Source organism: Aaosphaeria arxii (genome assembly GCF_010015735.1).
Source record: "Aaosphaeria arxii CBS 175.79 unplaced genomic scaffold BU24scaffold_2, whole genome shotgun sequence".
Taxonomy (NCBI): Eukaryota; Fungi; Ascomycota; class Dothideomycetes; order Pleosporales; genus Aaosphaeria; species Aaosphaeria arxii.
In genome coordinates, this window is record NW_022983475.1 from 1,646,154 (window position 1) to 1,659,033 (window position 12,880).

General features: G+C 48.2%; 5 protein-coding genes across 5 annotated transcripts; 2 read left to right on the forward strand and 3 right to left on the reverse strand.

The window, feature by feature from the left end:
* Positions 1 to 430: 430 nt before the first annotated feature.
* On the reverse strand, positions 431 to 1,783 carry BU24DRAFT_341117 (uncharacterized protein; the record flags this gene model as incomplete). The annotated part of the gene is made up of 4 exons (XM_033523259.1): positions 431 to 922; positions 979 to 1,184; positions 1,233 to 1,581; positions 1,631 to 1,783. The coding sequence occupies 4 exons, from the start codon at positions 1,781 to 1,783 to the stop codon at positions 431 to 433; spliced, it is 1,200 nt and encodes a 399-aa protein (XP_033387434.1).
* A 2,468-nt stretch (positions 1,784 to 4,251) lies between these two features.
* BU24DRAFT_364499 (cyclopentanone 1,2-monooxygenase) lies at positions 4,252 to 6,240 on the forward strand. The gene is made up of 4 exons (XM_033524248.1): positions 4,252 to 4,902; positions 4,957 to 5,033; positions 5,088 to 6,023; positions 6,075 to 6,240. The coding sequence occupies exons 1-4, from the start codon at positions 4,365 to 4,367 to the stop codon at positions 6,201 to 6,203; spliced, it is 1,680 nt and encodes a 559-aa protein (XP_033387435.1). The 5' UTR covers positions 4,252 to 4,364; the 3' UTR covers positions 6,204 to 6,240.
* A 477-nt stretch (positions 6,241 to 6,717) lies between these two features.
* Positions 6,718 to 7,608, forward strand: BU24DRAFT_418698 (Nitroreductase). The gene is made up of 2 exons (XM_033527035.1): positions 6,718 to 7,180; positions 7,237 to 7,608. The coding sequence occupies exons 1-2, from the start codon at positions 6,893 to 6,895 to the stop codon at positions 7,555 to 7,557; spliced, it is 609 nt and encodes a 202-aa protein (XP_033387436.1). The 5' UTR covers positions 6,718 to 6,892; the 3' UTR covers positions 7,558 to 7,608.
* A 117-nt stretch (positions 7,609 to 7,725) lies between these two features.
* BU24DRAFT_489130 (cytochrome P450) lies at positions 7,726 to 9,761 on the reverse strand (the record flags this gene model as incomplete). The annotated part of the gene is made up of 5 exons (XM_033533607.1): positions 7,726 to 8,058; positions 8,129 to 8,675; positions 8,766 to 8,856; positions 8,916 to 9,613; positions 9,687 to 9,761. The coding sequence occupies 5 exons, from the start codon at positions 9,759 to 9,761 to the stop codon at positions 7,763 to 7,765; spliced, it is 1,707 nt and encodes a 568-aa protein (XP_033387437.1). The 3' UTR covers positions 7,726 to 7,762.
* Positions 9,762 to 10,964: 1,203 nt separating this feature from the next.
* Positions 10,965 to 12,803, reverse strand: BU24DRAFT_112480 (uncharacterized protein). The gene is made up of 3 exons (XM_033520811.1): positions 11,564 to 12,803; positions 11,465 to 11,512; positions 10,965 to 11,414 (listed from the first exon to the last, which is right to left on the reverse strand). The coding sequence occupies exons 1-3, from the start codon at positions 12,637 to 12,639 to the stop codon at positions 10,997 to 10,999; spliced, it is 1,542 nt and encodes a 513-aa protein (XP_033387438.1). The 5' UTR covers positions 12,640 to 12,803; the 3' UTR covers positions 10,965 to 10,996.
* Positions 12,804 to 12,880: the final 77 nt, after the last annotated feature.

The window sequence follows — 12,880 nt, forward strand, 5'->3', positions numbered from 1 at the left end:
GCACCGAGAGGGATCATGCAGGTCATTCACCAGACTGAAGTAGATGTAGCACTCCGATCAAAAGTGTAAACCCTGCCAATGGCAGTATGAAGTAAATTTTGTCTATATAATACAGGCGTCGAATAACACTGCTACGGCAGTGAACACTCGGGTATGTCTATTTTGCTCCGGCTATTAAACTCTAATACGTGAAACGCTGTATAGCCGATGGTAGATTCACAGAATCTATAACTCTGCATTCCTAGGATGTATCTATCATCCAGCACCCTTCACCCGCGGAGGTACTCGGCCAACACATTCTTAGCCTACCTGCGGCATCTGAATGGCCTTGTAGAGCAGGTGGATGAGGTCAACACCATGCGTCGGCGGATTGCTTGCAGTTTTGATCTGGTAGCGTGCAAGGGGACACCAGAAGATCAGTTCATTACGATCACACTGGTGCCCATTTGTCGGGATGATCCTGCTTTCCATACGCAGTGGAGATGTCGACCTCTTTCTTGACGTGGATGCCTTGTTCTGGTATGCGATTCATCCTGCCCCCAGAACGACTGCTCTGCCCGCTTGATTGACTTGGAGCTTTGGTGACTGCAGCAACGACTGAGACACCGGCGTTTTTGTTCTGTTCATCGATGATGTTCTCTTCGCTCTCGTTTGCCTTGGTCTCTAGAACACTCATGTTGTATGGATCCTTGACTTTGCGGAAGCCCATTCGAGAGGACGCCGTTTGCGATGGCATTCGGTCGGATAGCTCGTGCGATGCGTACTTGTCTGACGAGTCGTAGCTGTTGCCGTTGCCTGTAGTAGCTCCATGCGTCCAAAAGCGCTTGGTGACAAGAGGCCGAATCATTGTTGCTTGACCAACTATGATCGCAACAATGTCCTCTCGGCAAGACCAAATAGCTGCAGTCTCTCCCTTTTGTAGCTGGATGAAATACTTAGCAGGCGGGAAGGTAGAAGACGGGAATTGAATTGACATACCACTAGCACGAAGTAGACTCGAAGAACTGCAGCGAACATGACGAAAACACCCGCACAGAACATGAGCAGAAGTCCGAACTTGCGTGCTCTCGAAATCTTGAGCGGCAGAATGATAGGGATGGGAATCAGGATGATGCATACATCCGTCATAAGGTTGAGGACCAAGACAGTGATCAAGAATGCTGGGCTTTGGGGCATGCAGTATTCTTATCATGTTAGCTTCATCAAGACGTCTGGAGAAGATTTCAACTTACTGCCAGGGTCGGGTAGAATTTGCCAAAGCTTGTGGAATGGGCGGCAGGCGGTAGCGAAGACGATCCAGATTGCAACACCGCTTATACCGACAAATATCATTGTCGGCAAGATATATTTCTTAACCCATACCACGCTGACAACTCGTCGATACAAGAACAGCATGTTGAGCTTTAATGTCCAGATTAGGCCGATGTAGGTAAACCATCCGACCATGAACCATTTGGTTCCCTTTTGGCGCGCCTCTGCTTGTTCAGGGGTGAACGATAACCGTTGCTCCATTGTCAAATGGGACGTATCACCAGTCCCACCAACAATGTGAGCAGCGACGGTCATTCCTGTATAGCATGCCTATGCGCAATTAGAGCCGCTATGGCGAGTACAACGACTGTTCACTTACCCATGCGAACCAGATTAGATAGTCGTCTGCGTGATATCCTGCAAATCCCACTAATCTCGTGCGCGAGAACACTCGAAGGAACACTGCGAGAGTGCCGAACCCATATAGAGTCCATGTCTCAATGAGGGCCTGCTCGAGGGGTGAAGCGCCCATAATGAGGCGCGAAACGATGAACCACTTGAATCCACTGCAAACTTAACCAAAGAGATAATTTTCAATTGAAAGGCCGTGATGGGGGAGCTGAAATCCAGAGATCGTGAGGTTAGACTGCCGTACTATCTAATCCTGATAACTGCGCGAGGATGGCGTCTCGATGATATATGTAGCGCAAAACTTGGGGAAGTGTCTGCGGACAGTGGCAAGGAGTTGGAACCCAACCAAGCGCAGGGTTCTGGCAGTGTCAGTGCAATGTCTTTACCAGCTTGTCATGGCCGAGAGAAGAAGTGATGGTCCCGAAGTAGATGATTGAAGACATTTGACGGGGATCTGGCATGCTTTTTCTGGTTCGGCGGTGCGGGTAGCGGGTACAAGTGGCCGTTGAATGACACAGGTCACTAAATTCTCCTGCCGAGAGCATATTTTCAAAGAACACTGTACTTGTATCTGCAACGATCTTCAGCAGGTCATGCTGGACACGAGCCATTGCGCGTTTCCCGACCTTTTCTGGGACTCGGAAAATGCTGGGCTCTTGCCTCTGGTGCGCAAAGGCATTGTACCAAATGGACCATTCCCATGACACTGATTGCCAGCACGGGGTCATTGTTTAAGGGGGCAACCAAGAGAACCACTTAAACACCGAAGTTCTACCCTGTGGGGGGCAGATTCTGATCAGAAGAGGAGCTCCATACACAGTAAGCAGCATGGGGAGGAGTCCCACTGAACAAAACTGCGTCGCAACCCTGCAAGAAAGGACGAAAGACTACTGTGCAATGCGGACGAGTAAACGACCGTTTTCGACACGAACTGTTATGAAACAGCAGGTCCCACATAAGTTGTAAATTCTAAGATATTTGACTGGTGAAGGGGAGGTCGGCAGAGGTACCGGCCGTATTCTTCGATCCTTGGCCGCATTGGACGTCGAGTGAGACGGGCTGTGTGCGGTAAGTGCAACATCTTGCGGTGAAGTCTGAAGACACACCACTCGAAAAGTTGTCACTAGCCATAATAGCCAAGGTCGACCCTGACCTGAATCCTTGACCTGGCTTTGCTTGGGAGGAGATATGGTTGCTTGTACGTAATTCCATTGTACGCAAACCGTTCGAAGTAAAAGGAGAAGACTATTATTGATCAATGTCCAGTTATTGTAAGTCTCATTGTGCTCATATTGTAATAGCCCTCCGCTCAACATTCAGATTGTAATACAAGTACATACACAGTACACCGATTCGTCTCGAGGTCAGTCAGACCCGCACTTGTACAGCTGGAGAAGGCAGATTTCCATGTTTACTGCACTTGTTCAAAATTGGTATATCCTCCTAGCCGACCACTCTGTCGGATCTTGGTCAAGCGGGAGGCAGTTGCCGTTCGGCATGCTGAGCCTTTCCTTCCTATTCGCTCGGCCAGGACCTAGGAGGAGTACGTATGGGAGTGCGAAGCGCCCCAGGCTCTCTTAAGGGCCCTTGAGGAGTCGGTCCGATTGGATCAACATCGAGATGGTGGAGTGTGGAGACATTGGACTGGGGAGGTTTTTGGAATTTCCGTTGTTGAAAAGTCGTTCACGGACTTTCAATCTTAAAAGGAAAGGGCTTCCTTGATGCATGAAGAGGGTGGATCAAAGTTACGCTTCAAAATACTTCAAGTAGAATGACATCCTCTATGCTATTCGACGAAGCGTCAATCTCGTAAACTGCGGACAATGAGAAATTACCATTGCAGATCGCTGCCCCAACAAGAGAGCGGCACCCTGAATACGAAGGGACGGCAATTTTCACCGAGCCACGCACCGTCCCGCTGTCTTTTCATACGATAACGAGTCAACATGCTGTACATTGTGGAGACAGATCCTCATAGCTTAAGGCACTACCGTCGCAGTGCATCAAATCCGGACTCTTTCAACACTCGCTTCCTCCCGCCTTGACTCGTGTGCGGCGCTTGCAGTTGACATTCGGAGCCATCGTGCCTATCCAATGATTTCAATATGGGCATCACTTCAGTCGCGTCTGTTGATGGGAAGACTTAAGAAGGCACGAAATACAAATACTGACCGTTGAACGATGCATTTGGATTTTACTTTTTGATTATCCAATGTTTCTTCCTTCTCGAAGGCTTGCTATACCAATGAAGTAGTGCGAGCTAAGCCAAGAGGGCATGCATTCGTTCAACAAGGGTAACTCGTGCTTGTACAGAAGAGACAGGAACTAGGAGATCCTTCCAGATCCATGCACAATTTTTGAAGCCCTCAAGCATTTCGGATGCAGCACCCTGCAGCTATGTGGTCTTTTTTGACCCTGATCCCAGCTTTTCCGGCAATCTTTCTCTAGAAGAACAAGTCTCGACTGAGAACTTGTCGGAAGCTCGAAACGGTAGAGAGCCCCCCAACTCGCCTCACTAAAGGTGGGAGCTTGTTGCTTTTGAACCATGTGTGACTTCGTTTATATCTGCTATTCTCCTTGTGTCACTTGCATTTCCTCTCATAAAGATCCTGCACGTTTGTCTCTTCCCTGATTAATAAACTTTCCTCCAACCGCTTCAATTACTTCATAAATCGGCCGTTACGCCATACAGACCCGACAGTATGGTCGTTTCCATTGATGACCTAAAGCATCTATCCCTGAATGGAAGTGACTCCCCTAAGACCAATGGCACCCATGTTCAGGAGCTTGATGCCCTTATTGTTGGTGCAGGGTTCGGAGGCGTCTGGCAGTTGAAGAGGCTCCGTGATGAAGGCTACAAGGTAAAGTTGGTCGAGTGTGGTGACAACTATGGCGGTGTCTGGTATTGGAACCGTTACCCTGGTGCTCGTGTTGACAGCGCCATCCCCTTTTATGAATTCTCCGACCCAGCTTTGTGGAAAGATTGGACCTGGAAGGAGAGATTTCCCGGCAGTGCTGAGCTCCGATCTTATTTCTCATATGTGGCGGACAAGTGGGATCTCAGGAAAGATACCCAGTTCGAAACTTTTGTATCATCAGCCACTTGGGACGATGTTGAGTCGAGGTGGACAATCAAGACCAAGGCTGGGGAGACTTACAAGGTTAAGTACTTCCTGCTTAACACCGGTTTCGCTGCAAAGAGATACATTCCTGATTGGGAGGGTATCGACAAGTTCAAAGGTAAACATAGTCTTACTTGATGTGATGTGTTGCTGCAGAGTTAATGCCACATAGGAACTTTCCTCCATCCCTCCTACTGGCCTCATGAAGAACCTGATCTTAAGGGCAAAAGGGTTGCCGTCATCGGCACGGTAAGCTTCATTGAAGCCTGTATACGCATTTTTCCTTATTGACGACTATGATAGGGATCTACTGGTATTCAGATCGCTCAAGAGCTAAGCAAAGTTGCCGATCATCTTACCGTCTTCCAACGTACCTGCAACATGTCGCTCCCCATGCGACAAGTCGAGTATGTGCCCCCGGAGCAGTACTTCCCCAAACCCGAATACCCAGCCTTGTTTGAAGGCCGAACAGACAGTTTCTCTGGTTTCGCATTCAACTTCCTTCCCCGCTCAACTTTTGACGATGAGCCCGAAGAGCGCGCAAAGACCTACGAGAAGCTTTGGGCCGAAGGAGACTTCAGCTTCTGGCTGGCAACCTACTATGACATGCTCTTCACAAAGGAAGCGAACAATGAGGCTTATAAGTTCTGGAGAGATAAGACTCGGGCAAAGATCAACGATCCTAAGGTCGCCGAGATCCTTGCACCGACGGAGCAGCCGTATGCCTTCGGATGCAAGCGCATCTCTTTAGAGCAGGGATACTTTGAAATCTACAACCAGCCAAACGTCTCCCTTGTTGACACCAGCTCCAAGGGAACCCCGATTGTCGAGATTACCGAGAAGGGTATCAAGACTTCTGAGAAGGAGCACGAGTTTGACTTCATCGTCTGTGCCACTGGTTACGATGCTGTCACTGGTGGTCTCTGCCAGATCGATATCAAGGGACCTTCAGGTGTATCGCTCAAGGAGCACTGGAGCGAGTCTGGAGCAAAGACATACCTTGGTCTTGGATCCTCTGGGTTCCCCAACATGTTTTTCACCTACGGACCCCAAGGCCCAACAGCTCTGTGCAATGGCCCGACATGTGCTCAATTGCAGGGCGATTGGATTGTCAATGCGATGAACTATATGAAGGAGAAGAACCTCAAGAAGATTGTACCAACAAAGGAGAGCGAAGCCGAATACAAGGAATTGATTTGGAAGCTTGCCAATGCAAGCTTGTTGCCCACTGTAGACTCGGTAAGTTTCGATCCCTCTTTCTAATCCAAAGCAAAGCACTGATGAAAATAGTGGTACATGGGTACGAACATCCCCGGAAAGACGAGGGAGCCTATGATCTACCTTGGTGGAGTTCCAACATACTACAAGACGATTAACGAGTCCGCTGCAAATGGCTACACTGGTTTTGAGCTATCATAGATATCCACACAAGTATAGAAGAATCATAGTATATTCGATTTCACGTACCCAGAGATTGCGCACCACTGTCCAACATTGATTGCTCGATTCTATAATCCAAGTGAATCTTTCGATCACTCATGCTGAATCTCTGTCAGATTGTAGAATGAGGATCGGTCTGCATCATCAATGACTGAAATAAACAAAGCTTTGGGTTGGCCGTTGGTTAACCTCATTGCAAGATACACAACAACATTGCATGCACCGGCATAGCTCTAATATAGTAATAACAATTTTCGATCAACGGAATATTGTTAAATTCCGATGACTTGTATATACATGGGACAGGATGTTTGACGTGTAGTGCTTGGGGAGGTTCGGAGGGAGATAACCTCCGACCTGCGTTGATAAGGATCGGGGGATAGCAGATGATGAGGGCCGACAATGCAAGTCCGCACCTCAGCCTCAATTGAAGGATGCGCTAAGCCTCAAGTGAACCACGATAATGCTGCATCTGAGACATTCTGACTTCCTTGTTGTACAGATCGCCAAGTATATAAAGGTTGAGGTTGTTATACTCTGCTTCATCGCCATCATCTGAATCTGGTTCTCTCAGACTCTACAACGATTTCCATCTATCCATAGATATAGATAGTTCATTCTTTGTTGCAGTCGCGTTTTCTACTCACTTGAGTATATAAACAATAAATATGGCATCTACAACACCATTCCTAACCGCCGTTCAAGGCCGCCGGTCAATCTACACCATCACCAAGGAATTGCCAATACCCACATCTCGCATCCTCGAGATAGTCCATGAGGCATTGGAACACGCCCCTTCACCGTTCAACGTTCGTAGCTGCCGATGCATAGTTCTGTTTGGAGACGAGCACGATAAACTTTGGCGACATGCATACGAAATCACACAAAAGGACAGTCCTCAAGCAATACCAATACTAGGGCCTAAGATCGAAGGATATGCAGCAGGAGCCGGTTCAGTGAGTTGACTGTGAAATCAAAGCTGTATATGTCTTTCTTTGCTAAATGAATATAGGTCTTATTCTTTGATGATACTTCAGCCTATGGCAGCCTTACACCACGGTTCGCAGCACTGTCAAAACAATTTCCTGAATGGGAGGAACATTCGTCCGGCATGCATCAGTTCATCGTCTGGACGGCATTGACAGCAGAGAATCTAGGTTGCAGTTTGCAACACTACCAACAGGGCATTACCCCGTACGTCAAAGAGTTGTATGATGTACCCGAGAGTTGGAACCTCAAATCCCAATTGGTGTTCGGGGGAAGAGCAGGTGAAGTGCCCGATCCGAAACCGAAGACTGGATTGGAAAGTGCTTTGAAGAGTTTTGGGGCATGATCCGTGATAGAACACAAGATATTCATAATATAGATCTTACCTACCTAGTAGAGACGCATTCACAGTCCCAAGTAAGTCCTGCCACGTGGTGAGACCTTTAACATGCTAAATATTCATTTCATAGCTTCAATACTAAGTAGGCTTCTCTTTGTTCGTGGATACATGATGCTTCCATGAGATATTATCCTTCATGATTGCACTTCATTCAAGCTCTCTCTGTGAAGACCAGTCGCAATGGAGCCAATGCAACGGTGAAATGATCAGTGCTGTTCTCAATCAAATTATGGCCATTCTCGCCACGTGCCAGCTTGATGTCGAATCGTTGAAGTATTTGCACTACCAAGACGCGGATCTGCATCAAAGCAAGATTCTTCCCTATGCAGCCGTAGGGACCGCTGTTGAATGGTTGCCAGGCATCCCTGTGCTTCACCATCCTGTCTACGTTTTTCGCGAACCATCGCTCGGGCATGAATGTTTCTGCATCGACGTAGCAGTCCTCATCTGTACTTGTTAGCTTGATTTGTTTTGATTTGGAAACAGAGACACCACTTTAGGGCGTGGATATACTCACCATGACCCATGACAAACCACGGCATTTGGATCGTCGTGTCGCCTGGGATGAACGTTTCTCCGACGAATACTCCTTCTTTTGGCGTCTTTCGAAAGATACCTGACGGAACAGGCGGATTAAGCCTCAATGCTTCGTAGATGCAGCCATTCAGAAGCTCAGAATCCACGATCTTTTGGTGTTCGACCTCTGCGTTTTCATTTCCCAGACATCTCTTGATCTCGTCTCTCAGTCTCCTGACCAATTCAGGGTCTCGCGCGAGATAGTAGGATAGGTATGTCAAAGTTGCTGCAGTAGTGTCACTGCCAGCAACAATGATCAATCGGCTGTCGCCCTGAAGCATGGGTAGAGCTTTCTTCTGTGCGTCAGGTGTCATCCCTTCGAAGTGCTCGATAAGCTTGTGTGTAATATCCCTGTTGTTTGATTCCCCTTTCTCAAGATTTCGAGACTTCGCATTTAGACTAGACTGTTCGTCCATACGCTTTGCAATTTGGGTATTGCAAAAGGAGATAAACCGCCAATAATCTTTAGCAGCACCGGGGATCTTGATCTAGATGACATGGACACGTTAGCATCACTCATTGCTATCTTGTATGTCCGCTCTTGGTATAAGTGAACTGGAAAGTATAATAGCACTTACAATGAATCGGAAGAACCAAGCTGGCAAACCCAAGCCCGCAGGCTTCATGCCGTCACCTAGGAGCTCGATAGCCCAATGCGTCTTGGCCGATCTATCACACGTCAATCGCAACATTCTCCGTTGGCCAATGTGAGGAGATTTGCTACTCACTCCAACATTCCGAAGCTCTTTCCAAATGCCAAATCACCCATAACATCAAAGCTGTACCAATGGAACGTCTCACTGGCATTGATAGCCTGCTCCGAATCACCCTCGATTGCATACCGAGAGTTGCTCAGACCTGCGAGCAACTCGTCGTTATACTTCTGTATCCTCGTCTCGTATCCCTTCAACGTTGCCGGGCTGAAGGCGCTTGCCCAGACCTTCCTTCTGGCATCGTGTTGGGCCTTGCTCCTGCTCGTATGCATGCTGGTCAGAGGTGCGTCATTGTCATACCAGGTCGCCTTGTAGCACTTGGAGTTGGTGCCTGAAATGACTTTGGCTGCGTCGGGATCGGTGACACTGATGTCATTAGGACCAATTCGAACGAACTTTCCATGTTTCTGGTGCAGCTTCTGCAGTTCGTGGTGCGATTTCAGTTTCCGATTTTGGTAGACGTGGGAGAATTTGCTAAGACGCGCCGAGATGGGACCAGGGAATTTGTTGAGAGGGTTGAGGAAGAGACGGTATGCAAACGTGCATGTTGTGAGCGATGTCAAGTACAGCCCGGCGCAAGATGCAGTGGTTTTCAAGGCGGCTGCAGTGGGGGTATCGAAGTAATGAATAAGGACAGCAGCGACGCTCGCGGCCAATACGAAATGGACTTGAATGATACCATAGGGGTTGAAATGATGTTCACCACGATGGAACTGAAAATTGGTTAGCATATGGCATTGGATTCGATTCCTTTCGAAGCATATCGTTGCTAGGCTGATGACTTACATAGAGAATGTAGGCTGCTGCACCAGCAACGAGCGGGGCACTCGTTGCTAACCCAGTGTCGACCAACGACTGCATATTGTAGCGTGTGCTTAAGCACTGATCACTTTTGAGGCTGATGCAAAAGAGGAAGATATGGTTTGAGTTGCCACCAGATGTCAAGTTTGCTCTTATCATCATATGACCTCGACCTGGGGTACATATACTTCGTTACACTCAGTTGTAACCTCCCATACAACGTCAGATTAGGAAGGTCAGGTCACACGCGAATTGGAGTCAGGCATTACGACTCAAAGTGCGTTACAATCTGCACCAAGTAGATGCAATGGCCTAACCCGGTGCTGTGGCAGCCTCCTCGCCAGTCTGCCAAACGCGGGATAGATCCCGTCTGGGGAATCTTGAACCCTGGCCAGGTAGGCCAATCAATGTGTATGTATTTCTGGCCAGCATCGGAACAAGAAACTGGAAATAGAAACCGAACATCGCATCGTTGAAGATGACTCGACTTTTGATGACTTGGGCGGGATGTAGATCTTAGAAACTGGCATAGACTGCGGGCGTATTATCCACTCGGTGTTATTTGAAGTATTCTTTCTTGTAGGCTATATCGGACATTCGACATGAAACTGCAATTTGAAGTTCCCCTCCTCAAGACCAAGAGTAGCTATGCTAGTTGATACTGACTCAGGATTGGCACCCCGGACTAGCCACATGCTAAGGGACGCTGAACTAGTCCACGTTTGGTAGTCGTCGATAGTACACCCGAGGCTTGACGGTTGTAAATGGTGACATTGAGCTAGCAGCTGCGTCTATGCCCAAAATCATCTGGGATCCGCATGTTTGCTGAAGATCAAGCATTGATTGACAGCAAGGTGGGCACATGCCTGATTGGCTTCTCGAGAGGGTTCAAAAGTGGAGAAGGACTTCATGTGCCACAATGGTTGAACAGTGTGTACAATCAGGCCAGCATGTTACGACATTGTACATTGCCTTAGTACTCATTATAGGCCCGTATGCTAACTTGCATGGCAATAAATTACCGAGTCGCCTGGTACGACATGCCTGCATATGTCAGGCATAGTGTGATTCGCCCTTATACTATTGCAGCTCTTATCGTTCCCTATCGTTTTGATGTAATATGCTTCCCTGCCGGTAATTCTGTTGTGTCCTTTCATTTTACACTTCTCAATTCCTTTCATGTGAGAGCTGCATATCGCCTATACGACACAGTCCGATCTAATGAGGGATGAGGAACACATTGATGGAAACGATGTGGCGAATGTTCTCTCTCAACCAATTTATATTGATGTCGATCAAGAATAGTTGAGCCCATTACTTGGCCATTTGTATGGAACCTCAACCAGTGAAGTATTGTAGCCTTGTTTGCTATTGGGTTCTGACGTTTTCACAAGGGGTCCGATTCCATTCGTTGCGAATTGCCATTGCATCTTGTTCGAGACTGGTGCCTGCATGTACATAACTGCAGGAATATCGCTGCGAAGTTCTGGAAACCGCACGAACATTTCCGGAGTCATTGCCCAATTCCTTATATCTCCCACACATTCAGCAAAATCTGGTGCTATCCGGAACAATCCGGTTTCGTGGTTGAACTCATAGCACTCCTCGATAGTGCCCGCCCATTGGATCTTGAGACATGTTCGGAGAAGATACCAGAAGATGTTGGAGCAATATCGGTGCTCGGAGAATATGAACTTCTCCCGCAAACCGGGCCTACTGATCTATCAGATACCATTTGGAATTGTACTGAATTCATGACTTACCAGGCCAAGAAGTCGGTGGCATAAGTATGTGCTAGGCTCTGTGCGGGTCTGCCATCTATGTGAGGGCCAAATACGATAAAGTAGTTGGAAGTGACGAACCTTTTCCTGAACCATGGCGGTAATCTCTGCAATCTGAATGGCGAAGGATCGCGATGGTACTCCAACAGCTTATGCATGGTCATCAGAATTGCTATTCGCTCCTTCTGATCGCATGAAGAAAACATCAACTTATCGATGCCTTCCAATATCTGCCAAGAAGAGGTGAAGTGAGGGCACATGCTCGCCGATTCCCAGCCTTGGAGAACTGCCCGTACTGGAATATCCTCCTCAAGGGTAACATCTGGCACCTTGATTATGTCTCCAACTAGAGCCTGTGATGATAATATACTATCGGCTGAACGCCAGAGGCTTGCAGAAGGCGTCGTTGGAGACGCATACTGTATGCCACTCGAGCAGCAACATTCTGTATCCGTCTCAGGAGGGCTCATCGGGTTTGAACCATCTGGACTCGAAGGCATATGGGTACCCACGATATTGAGGTTCTCGATAGGTTGTTGGTCAGATGGACAGAGTAGTGCTGTGGCACTGGCAGCCGACATGTGTGAACACTCAACGTTCTTGGGTACTCTCGCGGGTGCAGTCTTGACTGTGGACTGTTGAGCAAGATCGCGACTCGAAGATTCGATAGGATCGAAGATGTTTGTCTCTATAACATTTAGGCCGAGATCATCGCTACTGAACCTAGGCTCGTTGTCTATCGACCACGAGCCTTGTGCCTCTGCATCTGAAGATCCAAGTTCGCGTCTAGAAGTCCTTTCTGGTGAACCTCGCGGCGGGTTAAGGAATCCTGCAAGCAAAGAGATGTCCTGCATTCGTTTTCGAAGCATATCATTTTCAGACTGTACTTCTGCTAACCGTTGCATCAGACTAGAAACTTGGCCGCTCGGATCGTTGATGGTGAGCCTCTGGACCATAGCCTCCAGGTAGGCAATGCGAGATCTCGTTTTCTCGCGTGCTGCCCGCTGATGCCGACGGTCTGCCTCTCGTTTTTTCTGCCGGCTGACTGCATCGTTCTTCGAATTGCTGGGACGGGTTGCATCTTTCTTCGGCGCAGACTTGCTTGTCTGCGCAGTTGTCGAGTTTGTCATGTAGGCAGGATTGAATGAGCTCTCCATCAACGTGATCGAATAGGGATAGGTTTAATCTCATCAGAATAGATGTAAGGGGGCCTTGTTCGTCTGCACGATTGATCATCTGTTATGGGGAGAAGTGGGACCCTGGGGTTGCGTATGATAAGAGAGCGCTAGGGGGCCGGGGGCGCGGAGGGAGGCGGGGTTTAGCTCATTGGAACCCAGCTTCAGCTATTACGTCGATCTGGCCAGCCTTTCTTCCATTCTAGACCTCATTCGGAGTCTA

Excerpts from the sequence above, each read along its gene's own strand:
- BU24DRAFT_364499 (XM_033524248.1), top strand. The coding sequence starts at position 4,365 with ATGGTCGTTTCCATTGATGACCTAAAGCATCTATCCCTGAATGGAAGT. Across the intron at positions 5,034-5,087 it reads GGGTTGCCGTCATCGGCACG|GGATCTACTGGTATTCAGAT; the intron begins GTAAGCTTCATT and ends CGACTATGATAG. Across the intron at positions 6,024-6,074 it reads TGTTGCCCACTGTAGACTCG|TGGTACATGGGTACGAACAT; the intron begins GTAAGTTTCGAT and ends TGATGAAAATAG.
- BU24DRAFT_418698 (XM_033527035.1), top strand. The coding sequence starts at position 6,893 with ATGGCATCTACAACACCATTCCTAACCGCCGTTCAAGGCCGCCGGTCA. Across the intron at positions 7,181-7,236 it reads ATGCAGCAGGAGCCGGTTCA|GTCTTATTCTTTGATGATAC; the intron begins GTGAGTTGACTG and ends AAATGAATATAG.
- BU24DRAFT_112480 (XM_033520811.1), bottom strand. The coding sequence starts at position 12,639 with ATGGAGAGCTCATTCAATCCTGCCTACATGACAAACTCGACAACTGCG. Across the intron at positions 11,513-11,563 it reads CCGCCATGGTTCAGGAAAAG|ACCCGCACAGAGCCTAGCAC; the intron begins GTTCGTCACTTC and ends CATAGATGGCAG. Across the intron at positions 11,415-11,464 it reads GCCACCGACTTCTTGGCCTG|GCCCGGTTTGCGGGAGAAGT; the intron begins GTAAGTCATGAA and ends ATAGATCAGTAG.